The sequence below is a fragment of the Zingiber officinale genome, chromosome 3A, assembly GCF_018446385.1.
Source record: "Zingiber officinale cultivar Zhangliang chromosome 3A, Zo_v1.1, whole genome shotgun sequence".
Classification (NCBI taxonomy): Eukaryota; Viridiplantae; Streptophyta; class Magnoliopsida; order Zingiberales; family Zingiberaceae; genus Zingiber; species Zingiber officinale.
Genome location: NC_055990.1, coordinates 37,933,761 through 37,950,725, shown reverse-complemented (window position 1 = coordinate 37,950,725; position 16,965 = coordinate 37,933,761). Strand labels below are relative to the sequence as shown.

General features: G+C 41.6%; 2 protein-coding genes across 2 annotated transcripts; one reads left to right on the top strand and one right to left on the bottom strand.

The window, feature by feature from the left end:
- Positions 1–279: 279 nt before the first annotated feature.
- LOC122050355 (glycerol-3-phosphate acyltransferase 1-like) lies at positions 280–10,578 on the bottom strand. The gene is made up of 3 exons (XM_042611263.1): positions 10,228–10,578; positions 9,555–10,151; positions 280–333 (listed from the first exon to the last, which is right to left on the bottom strand). Exons 1-3 carry the CDS (start codon positions 10,576–10,578, stop codon positions 280–282), a joined length of 1,002 nt encoding a protein of 333 aa, XP_042467197.1.
- Positions 10,579–10,858: 280 nt separating this feature from the next.
- Positions 10,859–12,004, top strand: LOC122053679 (pyruvate dehydrogenase (acetyl-transferring) kinase, mitochondrial-like). The gene is made up of 2 exons (XM_042615672.1): positions 10,859–10,944; positions 11,735–12,004. Exons 1-2 carry the CDS (start codon positions 10,873–10,875, stop codon positions 12,002–12,004), a joined length of 342 nt encoding a protein of 113 aa, XP_042471606.1. The 5' UTR covers positions 10,859–10,872.
- Positions 12,005–16,965: the final 4,961 nt, after the last annotated feature.

Below are 16,965 nucleotides of genomic sequence, written 5' to 3'. Positions count from 1 at the left end.
CACGAAACTAAATTAGGGAAAACCCTAATTAACATAACCAATTGCCTACCCAAAATTAAATCTAACCATTAATTAAGGTTAATGGTCTTAACCCTAATCATTCCATTAGATTAATTTTAAACCAACTCAATCTGCAACAAGGATCCATTTTCCTACATCTTACCTAGGTTCACACCCGTTGCAGAAGCCAGTAGATACTGAAAGGAGTGGCTGTCAGAACCAGAACAACCCCACAACAAGTCTCACTTCACCTTCCGATCAAAATTACAACCTTGATTGTTAATCCACAGCATAAAACTTCACCTCACGGCTGGGATCACTGCTGGAACCAAACTGATCAAGAAAAAGATTAAGCAATGGAGATCACAGATCATACAATAACCCAACTCACCTTATCTACTCGGATTTAGAGCACAATGCAAGAACAGGGAGTCGACAGCACCCGGTAGAGGAGTTGTCGACCTAATCGGCACTGCTCGGGCTGTGGCCGGCGGTAAGAGGTGAGGAGATGGGTCAGCGGGGTGCTAGGGCTCTCCACAAGGGGAGGTGGCGAGCGGCTCCGTCGGCTGGCAAATCGATCGGGTCGGGGAGACGGCGTCGGCTAGGGCACGCGAGGAAGGGAAAAAGGAGAAGGAAAGGGCGGCTCGGCAAAGATCCGAGAGAAGAGGGCTCGGGCAGAAGTCGGCAGCGTTGAGATGCTCCGCGAGTGGTTTATGCCGGCAGAGGAAGAGGAGAAGAGGAAGGAGAAGAACTGCCGCGTGCGCGGGCGGTTAGGGCTCGGAGGAGAAAATGGTGTCGACGCCGAGTGAGGCTCGGGAGGAAAGGGATCGCGGGTGAGGGAATAAAAATGAAGGAAAAGAAAAAAAACAAAAATAAAAGAAATCAAAAGTAAAGGAAAAGAAATTAAACTTTTCCTCGTTTAAATGGGTAGCCTAAACAGGCTTTCCCGGAACCCAAATTTTATCCCTGTTAACTCGTCCATACGAGCTCCGAAAAATTCCAGAAAAATATCCAAAAATTTCGAAAATTTTCCTTATTAATATTCGCCTATTTTCAGTATTTTACACATTGTGCTCCCCCACTTATGATTTGAGGTAGGAGGATAGGTGTACTTCGACAGCATCACATCCACTCGGTCACTCATCAGGAGCAGTGATGGCAGAGTGCACGGTTGTCACAGCCCTACCCACGCGGTCTCACCATCGTGTGTGAGATGGCTAACTGGCAGTAGGGGTGACAAGGACATGTCATTGGCATCATATGCATGATGCATTTATTGCTTGTGTTTGCTGCATTTGGATGGATGCATATGATTGACATGCATACAGGATTTATGACACTCTCGGTTTGACGACCTGACTATTCTGATAGGAGGCCCTGGTGAGTACATTTCTCTTCAGCCTTTTCTATTATGCATTTCCAGCTTTTGTCGAGGAGAATGTACTCCATAGTTATTACTATTTGTTATATTTTACTATACATGTCAACTAGGTATCTGCTGAGTTGTTGAACTCACCCCCGTGGACACTATCTTTTTCAGGTACCAGGTTGTTTATGGAGTCGCTTGGAGTATCCTGCCTATCAGTCCCCATGCCACATTAGAAAACCTATCTCCACTTTTGTTTATTTTTATTTTGGTATCTGAAATTTGTGTATTTAGCTTTGTGTTTTGGTTTTGTTTCTGGAGTGTTGTTTTGTTGTGTGGTGTAAGCCTAGCCGGCTAGCAGTCTTCATTTTTAGTTTGTATGTGTTGTCCATTGTATTTCCACTGTGTTTGGCTTTGGTACAACTGAGTGGGCTGTTAGCTTTACATATAACTGCGTGGTTGTATTTTTTTATTGTATCAGCAGAGTAGTTACATATAAACTGCGTGGTTGTGTGTATATTCCAGCCGCTTGTGGTTGAGGTATATTGTGTATGTAGAAATGGTTCAGATTGTCCAGAATTTCCTCTGGCAGGGACTCCTCTAGGGCGTGACAATTTATTGGCGCCTACTTGGCTTCCAGGATTCATAAACTCTAGTACTTATTGTTGGATCGTAGACGTTCGATAGAGGGGGGTGAATATCGAAAAACGTTCGTCGATTAGAGAGTTAAATGCAGCGGAAAAATTAAGACAATGCAATTCTAACACAAGAACCAATTTTACTTGGTTTGGAGCCTTTGGCGACTCCTACTCCAAGGCCCGCACACAAGGGTGCTTTCGTTAGGCAATTTACTAGCAATTCGAAAAATATTACAATAAAGAATTACAGGAATGCTAATAGGAAAATTAATACCGACAAACTGAAAAGAAGTAAACTGAAGATAGCACTTTGTCGGAGTAGCCTCAAGGCGTTGCAGGAGCACAGTAGAGCAGAGAGTTCTGCATTGTTATTGAAGCTCCACCCTTGCCCCTTCTTTTATATGAAGCTCGGGGCGCCCCGGATCCCTTCCGGGCGCCCTGGTGGGACGTGGTAGGTCCAACCAGTGAGCTCCACATGGCGACGACGTGTTTGGATAAAAGTTGCCTCCCGGGCGCCCGGACCTCCTTTCTTCAAAAGACTTCTTCTCCTGCAAGACAAACTTAGTCCGAGGCAAATATATAATTTATAACCTACAAAACAGAGTGTTAGTTCAGTTTATAGTTTGACAAAAATAATATGACTTAGATTCCGTCTTTTCGAGACTGGAATCTAGTCACGATCTCGACTTAGATATCCGAAATGGATCTAAGCCGGATCGACGCCTAATGTTCCCTTCCCAAAAACGCGTCCTCACAGTCACTCCCTTCCAGTGACTTACCTTTACTCACCTGCTAGACGTCCGGTCAGCACTTCGACCTATCTGGACTTCTCGCCAAGCGTCCGGTCAGCCCATCGACCTGCTTAGACTTCTCGCCAGCTATCCGGTCAGCCCGTTGACCTAGCTGGACTTCTCGCCAAGCGTCCGGTCAGCCCGTCGACCCGCTTGGACTTCGTGCCAGACATCCGGTCAGCCCGTCGACCTGTCTGGACTTCTCCTGCACACTTGGTGAGAGTGTTAGATCACGACAAACCTAACTTAACCTGATTTGTCATTCATCAAAACCTGAGTTAGACCGTTAGTGTTAACCGCACCAACACTTATTCTGGAGGTCTAAAATTCGAATCCTAGGAAAGGCAAAAATCCACTAGCCAGGGGTGGAAAGTGTAGGACCGTGATCGTTCGATAGAGGGGGGGTGAATATCGATTCAAAAACTCGAGTGTAAAAGTACACAGCGGAAAAGTAAATGAACACAATTGATTTTACTTCGTTCGGAGCCTGTGACGACTCCTACTCGAAGGCCCGTGGTCCTTGACCACTTTCGTTGGGCAATCACTAACAATTCGAATGTGATTACAAAAAGAGTACAAGAAATGCTAATGAAATAAAACACAAAGCTATACCGACAGAAAAGAAAACTTTAAGGAGCAAGGGCGCGTTGTCGGAGCTTTATTAGCATCACTGGAGCACAGAGCAGCAAAGCAATCTGGGAATTCTGAGATGTTCTTGAAGCTCCACCCCTGGGGCTTCTTTTATATGCTTCTCCGGGCGCCCTGGTGAGACGTGGCAAGTCCAGTCAGGATGCTCCATGTGGCGAGGCGACGCAGAGGATAAAAATTGCCTCCGGGCGCCCGGACCACCTTTTTTCCAGAGATTCCTTCTCCTGCAAAATAAGGTTAGTCCGAGGCAAAATATATCCTGCAACACAGATTGTTAGCACAATTTATAAAGTATGAATTAACAGAAAAAGTATGACTTAGATTCCGTCTTTCTGAGACCGGAATATAGTCACGATCTCGACTTAGATATCCGAAATGGATCTAAGCCGGATCGACGCCTAATGTTCCCTTCCCGGGAACACGTCCTCGCAATCACTCCCCTCCAGTGACTTACCTTACTTACCTGCCAGACGTCCGGTCAGCCCTTTGACCCGTCTGGACTTCTCGCCAGCTATCCGGTCAGCCCGTCGACCTAGCTGGACTTCTTGCCAAGCGTTCGGTCAGCCCGTCGACCCGCTTGGACTTCTCGCCAGCTATCCGGTCAGCCCGTCAACCTAGCTGGACTTCGTGCCAGACATCCGGTCAGCCCATCGACCTGTCTGGACTTCTCCTGCACACTCGATCAAAGTGTCAGACAACAACAAAACTAACTTAACCCATTTGTCATTCATCAAAACCTAGGTTAGACCGTTAGTGCTACCCGCACCAACAGAAATACCTAGTGAGTAACGGCACGGCCGAGGGTCGTCGGTCGACGACATAAGAGGTCACCAGTTGGGCCACCAGTTGGGCCACCAGTGGGGCCGCCCAAGGGACCGCCAAGGGGCTGCCTAATGGGCCACCATTGTGGCCACCCAAGGGGCTGAGGGTGTAACGCCCCGCCCCTTCCTGCTAAAGCTCACGGGGGTTACTTATCTTTTCTTCTTAAAACAGCGGAAGTCTTATCTATAGTATATTTTTTTTCTTTAAAGATTTTCCTTTACTTTTCAAATCATCATCACTAACTACCTATCATATGAGTCACATAACATGCTTAACATAAATTTAAGCCATAATACTAAAGAGTATGATGAAATGTCATAGAGTCATAAAAGAACAACATAAGCATAATTCTTATTAATTAGAAGCAGGTCTTTCTCTTTAGCCGAGTCACTACTACACATGTCCTTCTTGCCCCCTCCTGCTGCTCCCTTAGTACATCCATTCTTTGCCCTTATCTGTGGTACAAGGAAAGTAAGCTGTGAGCACACAAGGCTCAGTAAGATCCTTTCCTACTCACAAAAACCGTATAGCATAACTAAATCTCCAAGGCATAAAGCATAAAGACAACTCATCATATCATGTATAGAAGCATCATATCATAACATAATTGTAAGGTATCATGGCATATCATAACATGCATCCTAGCTTAACATAATATAGTCATAATCATCATGGCATATCATGGTAAAATCATAATGTGCATCCTAGCATAACATAACATAATCATAAGCATTATGCCATATCATGATATAATCATAAAGTGCATCCTAGCATAACATAATCATAATCATAGCATATCATAACATAATCATAAAGTGCATCCTAGCATAACATATCATAATCATAAGCATCATGACATATCGTAACATAATCATAAAGTGCATCCTAGCATAACATATCATAATCATAAGCATCATGGCATATCGTAACATAATCATAAAGCGTTATGCGAGATGACTTTCAAAAACATGATTCATGCAAAAATATATGCAACATGTCTTTTGAAAACTTATTACATACATACTTAAACATAATCATAACATGATTAGGGCCCCGGCTTGTACCACATACATAAATGCGCGCGTCCTATGTAGGTCCAAGGTAGCAAGTCTTGAACCCTACAAGGCATACATACTAGGCCCGTTTCTTAGTCCATCGACCTAGGGGCACTTAGGAGCTCATCCCTAACGAGGCCCGTTTCTTAGTCCATCGACCCCGGGGCGCTTATAGAGCCCACCCTTGGTACGAGCCATATAAAGTAAAGTAGTATGTCATACATATCATGGTTCTTATTATTTCATGCACATCATATTTCTTATCATATCATACCATACAAAATTTGGGCACACAGCTCATCATAATAGCATGTATAATTTGGGTACACAGCACATCATAAATACATGCGTAGTTTGGGCACACAGCTCATCATAAAAGCATGCATAGTTTGGGCACACAGCTCATCATAAATAGCATGCATAATTTGGGCACACAGCTCATCATAATATCATGCATAAATTGGGCACACAGCTCGTCATAAATAGCATGCATAACTTGGGCACACAGCACAGCATAAGGGTTACCAACATTCATAGATCATAAGTATACATAATTAAACATAGAAGCATAGCAAGCTCTTACCACATCATAAAACATTGCATGTGAGATACATGGGAATAATATTTAGATTTCTAACCCTAATGTCATATAGTGGCCGAAACATATAGTGGTGACTTAGGTAAAAAAAACCACATACAAGCATGTGAACCCTAAACCAATATCATATCATATACCATAAGGAAACATCATGAGCATGTTTAGGTTAGGTTCTAGGTTTCCTAAGCTTATAAACTTATCATGGCCGAATCTTATCAAGCATTACATTAGGTTAAAATCAACATTCAAGCATGTGAACCCTAAACCAATTTCATTGCAAATATTACAAGGAACATCATGAGCATAATTAGGTTAGGTTCCAAGTTTCCTAGGCCCTTAAACTTGTTGTGGCCGAAACCTTTAAGGCTTGGAACTAGGTTTCAAGTGTCATAAAAGCATGGAAACCCTAAACCAATTTCATAGCAATTATTATAAGGAACATCATGAGCATAATTAGGTTAAGTTCTAAGTTTCCTAGGCCCTTAAACTTGTTGTGGCCGAAACCTTTAAGTCTAATGGGTGGTGTTATCGATGAACTCGGTTTGGAATCCCATCTCTTTCTTTTCACCGCCTTTGTACCAACATATAGGGGATCTACATTTCCTCCCGTACAGAGCCTCGTAAGGCGCCATCCCAATAGTAGCCTGGTAACTATTGTTGTAGGCGAATTCTGCTAGGCATAAATATCGGCTCTAGCTCCCTTTGAAGTCTAATGCGCATGCCCGTAACATATCTTCTAATACTTGGTTAACCCTTTCTGTTTGTCCGTCGGTCTGAGGGTGGAAGGCAGTACTGAATAATAGCTTCGTACCAAGAGCCTTCTGGACGCATTCCCAAAAATATGAAACGAAACGACCATCTCTGTCTGAAATGATGATCTTAGGAATCCCATGTAGCCTAACAATTTCCTTGACATATAATTGAGCCAGTTGCTCAATTGAATAAGTCATCTTGATTGCTAGAAAATGGGCGGATTTGGTTAATCTATCCACAATTACCCATATGGCGTCGTAGCCGTTTGTTGTCTTGGGTAATCCTGCTATAAAGTCCATAGAGATATCTTCCCATTTCCATTCTAGAATTTGGACAGGCTGCAGTAATCCTCCAAGCCTCTGATGTTCTGCTTTAACCCTCTGACAGGTCAGGCAGGTACCGACATACTGAGCCACATCTCTTTTCATACCGGACCACCAGAATTTCTTTTTCAAATCCTGGTACATTTTGGTGGATCCTGGATGCATTGCATAGGGCGTTGAATGAGCTTCCTCTAGTATCCTTCTTCGCAACTCTGGATCCCCGGGAATACATAATCGATCCCTGAGGTATAATATTCCACTGTCCACGATCCGGAATCCGTCCTTCTTTCCTTCTAGGGTTTCTTGTTTAATCCTTTGGAGACTTTGGTCACTGGTTTGTTTCTCCAATAGATTGTCGAATATTGTGGGTGCTATGGTCATGGTAGAGAGCTGCCCGGATATATTTTCGATCCATTGACTCGTAATATCTCTCGGTTTCCCGATAATTTCGAACACTGGTTCGCCTTCAGCATCAGATATAGCTTTAGCATATTGACTAAAAGTAGGTAACTGACCTGTGATGACAGTAGGGGCGCTCGCCACATCTTCTTTAGTAAGTGAGAAAACCCTAGCGTTCGTTGTAGTTGGCGGGGCTTCCAATCTCCCTTGGCTAATCGGTGTTCCTTCAATAGCAGCTTGCATCTGATGTAGTTGTGAGGTGGTACTCTTGTTCTGGTTGTTCTGCTAGGGTGGTGCCTGAAACTGGTTAGTGCAGTCTCTGGCCAGATGTCCTTCCCCTCCGCAAATATAGCACCTTCTTGTACCCTTGTGACATACTCCGGAATGCAGCTTTCCGCAAATAGTGCACTGGGGGTATTTCGGTTACTTACTCACTGTGCCACCTTTAGCATTGTCCCATTGTTTCCTTTTTCCGGTAGAGTTCCCTTTCTAGCTTGTTTTGGTACCTGAGGGTCTCTGTCCTTCTGTTCGGCCCTGACTCTTATTCTCGTTCATCGCTCTCTGATATTGTTCTGTGATTAGGGCACTGCTGACCAATTCCTCTGTAGTCTACGGTCTATTAATTCCGCCGGCCACGTTCAGTGCTATCTCGGGTCGAAGCAACTTCAGCATCAGTCTGACCCTTTCTCCTTCTGTGCAAACTAACTCTGGACATAGGCGTGCCAGACGGTTGAAGCGCTTTACTGCTTAGTTCACTGATAGGTCACCTTGTCGAAACTCGGTGAACTCGTCGTAATGTCGGTTCGTCACTTGCATATGGAAGAACTCTTTGAAGAACTCTGTCTCGAAGTCCGTCTAGTTCATCAGATTAATCTGTCTCTTTGACTTCACTCTTTCCCACCACATTCTTGCATCTCCGGAAAAGCAGAGTGATACACATTTGATCTTTTCCGATACGGGCCAGTCCAGTAATTCCACTATGCTTTCCACTGTCTTGAACCAGGCCTAAGCGTCCCATGGCTCGCAAGTACCTGAGAAGTTTTCCGGCTTCAGCCTTAGCCACTGTATTAAGTAGGTCTCCTGTCGGACCACTGGGACAGGGGCTATCGGTGGTACTGGTGCAACTACAGGGATGACGGGCACTGCATTCTGGTTTACTGGCGGGGTGGCAGGATTTTCTTGCTGACCCATCAAAGTTGTGACCAGCTGTTGTTGCTCCGTGATCTGACGCTGGAGGTCAGTGACTACCTGGGTCAGATCTGGTGGAGTCGCTGTCTCGTCTGCCCGGTTAGTACATCTCCTAGCCATGCTTATCTTCATTAAATGACAATAAATTATCGTTATTTCTATCCAGACTAACATAAGATCATTATTATTTTTTTATCCTACCATCATGCATACCTAAACTAGAACTGTGGCTTATCATCATCAAAGAATAAGTAAACATGCATAATATTAAAGCATCATAGAAGAATTAATTTAAGCATATAAATTCTTACTTGGAGCGGCAGGATGGAGGCTTGACATGTGTGTAGTGAAAGGGCTAAACCTGGCTCTGATACCAAACTGTAACGCCCCGCCCCTTCCTACTCAAGTTGACGGGGGTTACTTACACTACAACAAAATCGCTCATAGACATCAGTGGAACAACAACAGTTTTAGGCTAAAACCGATGTCTTTGAGTATTTTACACCGGTTTTTCTAAAAACCGGTGCCTATGAGCGCAGATTTTAGCTCATAGACATCGGTTTTTTAGGCGATGTCTATGAGCGCCCTTTTTTTGGTTAATAGACACCGATTTTAACATCGGTTTTTAAAATCCGATGTTAATGAACCCAAATAATATTTTAATTTTTCCCCACAATCCAAAATCTGCACATTGTGAATTCCCTCCAAACCTAAATCTTTATCCCGCCCTTCCTCCGCGCGACATCTCTCTCGCAATAACCTAAACCTCCGACCATCCGACCATCCGACCATCTCTCTCAGCCTAAACCTAAACCTCCGACCATCTCTCTCAACCTCATCTCCCTCTTCCCCCCTTCCTAGATCTCCTCTCAAGACACGACGAACTTGCTTCTCCGTCCAACCACACCGCATCTCCTCCAACTCCTCCATTTGGTTGAGAAGAGGAGGCCTTGGTAGCGTACAGCATTCCCACCCGCGCGTCCAGAGCCACCGGCACCACCTCCTCCGCCACCTCCGCGAACAGCGGGCTGAACCGCAGCAGGTACGGCTCCCGGCACGTCGTCCCCTCCGGGCACACCGCCAGGCCCCCCTCCACCGCCAGCAGCCGCCGCATCGTCGCCGCGTCTCGTCCCCTGTCCCGGGTCAGCCGCACAGTCCGCATCGGCGCCAACGCCTCCGACACCCGGCTCAGGCTGTACGTCACGGCCGGCACCGTCCTCTCCAGCGCCGAGCACAGCATCACCGGGTCCAACAGCGTCCGGTGCGTGCACACGTACACCACCCCCTTCTTCTCCCCGTTCGCTTTCCCATCTCCGGCCCTCCGGAATCGGATTCCGGTGATGGCGGCGATGAAGATGGATATTTTATAAGGGAAAACGATCCCCATCGCGATCCTGAACACGGCCAAAGGGATTGCCACGGGTATCCACATGAAGAACGCCATCATCTCGCATGGCGTCGGGAGAAAAGCCAGTCTTCCATCATGGAACACAAGTGGCTTCGGGTACTTGTTTCTCGGCATTTTGCTGCTCTCACTCCTTGATTCCTCCTCTCTCACGACATAAATTTTCTGAAAAATAAAACAATCACTTTTAACTCATATCTTTGATCGACTAACGTGGAATCGAAAGAAATGCAGGTCCAACCTTGGCCGAGAGTTGGTGGTGGTGGACGTTGGAGAGGTTCACAATGGCCACACCGGCCTTGACCATGTCCCTGAGAGCTCTCTGTTTGTCAGGCCAAAAGATGACCCCCGTGAAGTAGCAGCCCTTCACCACCTGCAGCTCCGCCCCCACCACCTCCCCCACCTCTAAGTACTTCTTCAAGAATCCCTCCACCATGAGCCTCAGCAAGGTGGTGAGCACAACAGCTCGCCTCCCTTTCAGCACCTCGCATGCATGCAGATGGAGGTTCTCCAAGAAAATTTTCGGCAGCACAGTCCTAGCGATCAGCCGCAGGTCCCCCGTCCTCAGCCCGCAGAAGGTCACGAAGGCCATGATCCTCATCCCAAACTCGTGCTTCCCCAAGAGACACAAGGCAAGGGAGAGCGCGAGGAGGAGGAATTAGTATAACCAATCCTCTCATTTCAGAGTAATATGATTATAACTTTCTTTTTGTTTGAGGTTCACATCCTTACTGTATAAATAATTTTTTGATGATATTGTATATTTATGACTTATCTGATTATTTCTTTCAACTTGCTACTGTGGACCAGGTATGTTCCTTCTCATTTGCACCTTATGGTCTTTGAGTTGGTAAAAAACTCTCTGCGTGCGATTCAAGAATGTTTTATGAATTCTGATAAGAATGCCCCTCCTGTTAGAATTATTGTCGCTGATGGGATTGAAGATGTTACAATAAAGGTACGATACCAATAAATACTTAATCTTCAATTACTGTTATTCTGCTTGGTAAGCAAGATTGCAATACTTCAAGAATAAGAAAGGATTAGTTAAAAATTCATGCTGTCTTGGCAAGTTGCAGAATTTGAATTTAACACGGAATACTAGGTACTCTAGAAAATAGAAACTAGATGTAGTGAAGATGAAAAATATGAATTTAAATTATATTTTCTTTGGGAATTCTTGATAGTTACTGATGTCTTGCAGGCATTTTTTATTTCTTAAAAAGTGTTGATACTGCAGAACCACCAGATGTAGATTTGCAAGACAGAGAACAATTATACATTGAAGAACATAATTGGACTAACTCCTCACTCTTTAAAGTGGTTAATCAGATTTATCAGAAAACTATTACAAATGAAAGTTAGGGAAATTCTCAAATATTTCATGAATTTGGGGCTCATTGCTACTGGTTATTTTTAAACCAGACAATGATTATGTGAAATCCAAGAGTCTTCCACTTTGTCTATATCTGACTATATGCATACAAGAATACGTCAGAGCCTGTTGAAAATCTTTTACTGCCAACATGTATATCAGCATCTGTTGTTGATACAAGTATAACACCCGGATAAATGCAAAAATTTTCTAATTTTTGTAATTTATCTTCTTCTTAATATCATTAAATTATATCTTATGGCATTTCTCTGTTTGTTAATACTCATGGTTCGAGGAATTTCTTGTTACATATCAATCATCTAGTTTTTCTAGCTTTAGAATACTGATCTTGATATGCTATCAATTATTTCAGATATCAGATGAAGGGGGTGGCATACCAAGAAGTGGTCTTCCAAAGATTTTCACATATCTCTATAGCACTGCTAAAAATCCACTCGAGGAAAATGATGAAGGAAGCTCAGATGGAGTAATTATGGCTGGTTATGGTTATGGGCTTCCAATTAGTCGTCTCTATGCTCGCTATTTTGGTGGTGATTTACAAATTATCTCTATGGAAGGATATGGTAAATCCAATTCTTTCTTTATGCAATACTTAATCTCAAGTTCAATTTGTCCTGCTTGAATTCCAATATGGCGCATTCATTGCCTATTATGTTGCCAATACTTATTCGTGATTTACAAACTTGTGCTTGCTATGATTTTTTGATACAAACCGGATGCTATGCTTTTGTTACAATGATTTTTTTTATACAAACTGAATGCTATGCTTTTGTTACAAACCATATACTAGTTGGAGACTAAATGATTGCCTAAGAAGAAAGGAATTAGAGATTAGGAGATGCAGTGAGTAGACTGGCTGGATAAGCTATCTTAAATGGTAACCTTAGGATTAAAGGATTGATACTCGAATTTAACCTAACCTATTAAGATAAATGGGTAATCAATACTAATCCTTATTTTGATTGTTTAAATGTTGGGCTCCTGTTTCATAGCAAAAGGTTCATTTTGTGACTCTAAACTAAGTTTTTTTTTTATTGTTTAAGTGTATTTTCTGAATTTTGAGAACCAATTTTTTTTTGTACATCTACCATCAAGTATGACCCTACTTAACCAGATATACACTTTTAGACCCCCATCTTCATGCACATGGCTAACTGTAACCCGCGAGGTCTTCTGACTTTGTGTTTTTCAGTTCAGGGTCTACTAGTTTACTTATCTCTTCTGGGTTTTGAAGATACTTTGTGGCCTGTATAACATAGAAGAACAATGAGCCGTGGATATATAGCATGAATCTACTAATATGAATCACAAACTGTTGGATCAAGAAGGATATATCTTGAGACTAGCAAACCCAAAGGGCAAACAATGTTATGTCTTTTCCAACTAATGAATCTCCAAAGGGAAGATAATGTTGAAAGAAACTTGTGATTTGCAGCGAGGCTATGGTTTCCTCAGTTGGGATGTGATAAGGTAGCTAAATAGAGGTAATACAACCTTTAACTTACCCTGACTATTGTATGAACTGATTAGAGGGCTTGTTGAGAATTAAGCTTCTAAACTACATGGAACAAATGATTATCGGAAGTTTGTAGGAAATAAGAACAAATTTGGGTTTATGCCCTTAGTATCTGTTACAAGAAGCTGATGCTGTTTTTGAGTATCAAATATTTTCAAATATGCATCTTACCCAATTTATCAGACACCCTCTTTCCTTGCAATATGGAGGTCTTCCACTGATTATTTCCAGTAAAACTACTCCAAAAGCAACGATGTTAGCTTGAATTTCCATTTCTTGTTGCTCTCGAGGAACATGGGCGGCCGATTTAACCCTAAGAAAGGCATGGCGTTTGAGGGTTCTATCTTCGACACCGGGCCGATTTTTGAGTCCTATGGCGTAGCTCACGGATAGGCAGGTCGATTGCTCGATTTTTGAGTTGGCCATCATCATCATCTCCCTGTTGCTGGAGGAGGGACTTCATCATGTCCGGGAGGTGAGTCAGAGCTTCACTTTGTCTGATATGTGTTTGGGTATTTTTCATGTGGTAAATAGTGCTCTTATAATGGTCCTTGGAAGAGCAAAGGTGAATCTGCAGTGACAGAGTAGTGGATTACATTATGTATCATTCTGAATAATTCCATAGCATTGCCTGAGGATGATTTAGTTTAGCTGTTGCAGTATCCACTTTGCATTGATAATCTTCTCTTGGGCAGATACACAGATGGAAGGACTGGGAAAAGGATACGACATCGGCTGAGTATGCCTTCACGACTGGTATATATATGTTCACTATTCTTTGTTTTTTTGTCCCAGATTTGCATCCTTGGATCCTAGTTTGAGTGGTAAAAGTGCAGAACTAGTATATCATGATGCAAAAGGTTTGAGTTCTCTGACACAGCATTGAATTTGAAATTTTTTCATGTACATTTGGAAGCCCAGATTCTACCGGTTTTGTAGTTTTATATTTGCATGTTTCTGACTGCTGAGTGACTGAATTATTTTCTGCAGGGAAAGCTATTTCAAAGGAAGAGCTACTGAAACCAAAGGAGGAAGAGAAACCAAAGGTATTTTTCACACACTTCATCTTTGATTTGGTGGTCATGTTTACCATACGTGTCAGTTAATTCCCAAGAGCTATATTTTTTGTTTCACTTTTATTGTTAGCTATATGAGCACAACATGCTATGCTTTTGATTTATTATTACAGCTATTTATCAGAAAGGAGAATTATTGGTACACTTTTGATTGTTTAATTATAGGCTCTCTTAGTTGGAAGCAAGTGTAGTGCTGATTGTGTAGGAGTGATTTGTAACCCTTATTATTATTTATTAGTTTTTGCACAATTTTTTATGTTGGATCCATTGCTGTCTAGTTGATTTTTATTTGCTCTTTTTGTTTCTTTAAGTTCACTTCCATTTGCAATCTCTTCATATATTAGTGACTAATGGTTGGTTGCTGTTTCTGGATTTGTTATAGCGCTATTGGTTGTTTCTACTAAAGAAAGTTAACTTTTATCAGGAATATTCTTCTGTGATCTTCCTACACAATTGGGAGACTTTGTAAAACCAAAGTAACTAATTTATTAGGTTGAAATGATAGATAGATGAGTGATCTCAGTCTTGGCATGACTAACATTTTTTTTTTATGTTCAAAACCTTTCATTTTGTTTTGTATGGTTCTCTCTAAGAGCATGGACCTAGTTATCTTTTGACAGCTGAATATGATTCTTTTACTTTATTTGTAACTGCAAATTCAACTTTCTGATACCTTGTGAATCACTAAAGATCCTTATTGCAAGCATTGAAGTAAGCATTGATGTGGTTGAGATAAATGATGAATAGGTCTCTTTTTAAGCATTCAGATTAGTCATCTTGTTACCTGGTGCTCTTACTACTTTTTCAACTATGATTTTTGGTCTTGATTTACTAATATATTATTTATGTGTTTTTACAGTTTACAAATCTCAAGTACTCCAGAGTTGAAATTGATGAATTGCGATTCGAGTGGGCTGAATGCATGCTAGATTACATTTGAGACAGTTGTACCTTGATGTGTTAACAGAATGTTATACTTTGATTTTGATATCTATTAGCTAGCTTTTGATGTAAAAAGAATGTTTGGGTATTTTATGCATATTGTTGTAAGAAGATTATTTATATAATTTGTGAATATTTGTGTATTTTATTATTGAATGAAGAATATTTGTACAATTTGTGAATATTTGTGTATTTTTTTTTGTTATTGTCGGTTTTAAAATCAAATCTGTGCTGTTAAAAAATATACATATTACATCGGTCTTCCACCGATGTAAAACCGGTGTTATAAAGTAATATTACATCGGTCATTTACCGCTGCCAAAACTGGTGTTATTAACATACAATATTACATCGGTTTTACACCGTTGATGAAACGGTGTCGTTAAGTGATACTACACCGGTTAATAACCGATTCGAAGACCGGTGTCGTTAAGTGATACTACACCGGTTTTAACCCGATGTCTAAAATGGCAGACTTTTAACATCGGCTTCATAGACATCGGTCGAAAATCAAATAGACACCGGTGGAAAACCGATGTCTATGAGCGATTTTGTTGTAGTGTTATCTTTTCTTCTTAAAACAGCGGAAGTCTTATCTATAGTATATTTTTATTTCTTTAAAGTTTTTCCTTTACTTTTCAAATCATCATCACTAACTACCTATCATATGAGTCACATAACATGCTTAATATAAATTTAAGCCATAATACTAAGGAGTATGATGAAATGTCACGGAGTCATAAAAGAACGACATAAGCATAATTCTTATTAACTAGAAGCAGGTCTTTCTCTTTAGCCGAGTCACTACTACACACGTCCTTCTTGCCCCCTCCTGCTGCTCCATTAGTACATCCATTCTTTGCCCTTATCTGTGGTACAAGGAAAGTAAGCTGTGAGCACACAAGGCTCAGTAAGATCCTTTCCTACTCACAAAAACCGTATAGCATAACTAAATCTCCAAGGCATAAAGCATAAAGACAACTCATCATATCATGTATAGAAGCATCATATCATAACATAATCGTAAGGTATCATGGCATATCATAACATGCATCCTAGCTTAACATAATATAGTCATAATCATCATGGCATATCATGGTAAAATCATAATGTGCATCCTAGCATAACATAACATAATCATAAGCATTATGTCATATCATGATATAATCATAAAGTGCATCCTAGCATAACATAATCATAATCATAGCATATCATAACATAATCATAAAGTGCATCCTAGCATAACATATCATAATCATAAGCATCATGGCATATCGTAACATAATCATAAAGTGCATCCTAGCATAACATATCATAATCATAAGCATCATGGCATATCGTAACATAATCATAAAGCGTTATACGAGATGACTTTCAAAAACATGATTCATGCAAAAATATATGCAACATGTCTTTTGAAAACTTATTACATACATACTTAAACATAATCATAACATGATTAGGGCCCCGGCTTGTACCACATACATAAATGTGCGCGTCCTATGTAGGTCCAAGGTAGCAAGTCTTGAACCCTACAAGGCATACATACTAGGCTCGTTTCTTAGTCCATCGACCTAGGGGTACTTAGGAGCTCATCCCTAACGAGGCCCGTTTCTTAGTCCATCGACCCCGGGGCGCTTATGGAGCCCACCCTTGGTACAAGCCATATAAAGTAAAGTAGAATGTCATACATATCATGGTTCTTATTATTTCATGCACATCATATTTCTTATCATATCATACCATACAAAATTTGGGCACACAGCTCATCATAATAGCATGTATAATTTGGGTACACAGCACATCATAAATACATACGTAGTTTGGGCACACAGCTCATCATAAAAGCATACATAGTTTGGGCACACAGCTCATCATAATATCATGCATAAATTGGGCACACAGCTCATCATAAATAGCATGCATAACTTGGGCACACAGCACAGCATAAGGGTTACCAACATACATATATCATAAGTATACATAATTAAACATAGAAGCATAGCAAGCTCTTACCACATCATAAAACATTGCATGTGAGATACATGG

Coding starts and splice junctions, on each gene's coding strand:
- LOC122050355 (XM_042611263.1), bottom strand. CDS start 10,578: ATGGCCTTCGTGACCTTCTGCGGGCTGAGGACGGGGGACCTGCGGCTG. Junction 10,152..10,227: donor ACCACCAACTCTCGGCCAAG/GTTGGACCTGCA, acceptor TTTATTTTTCAG/AAAATTTATGTCGTGAGAGA. Junction 334..9,554: donor CGGTGGCTCTGGACGCGCGG/GTGGGAATGCTG, acceptor TTTCTTGATCAG/TTTGGTTCCAGCAGTGATCC.
- LOC122053679 (XM_042615672.1), top strand. CDS start 10,873: ATGAATTCTGATAAGAATGCCCCTCCTGTTAGAATTATTGTCGCTGAT. Junction 10,945..11,734: donor TTGAAGATGTTACAATAAAG/GTACGATACCAA, acceptor CAATTATTTCAG/ATATCAGATGAAGGGGGTGG.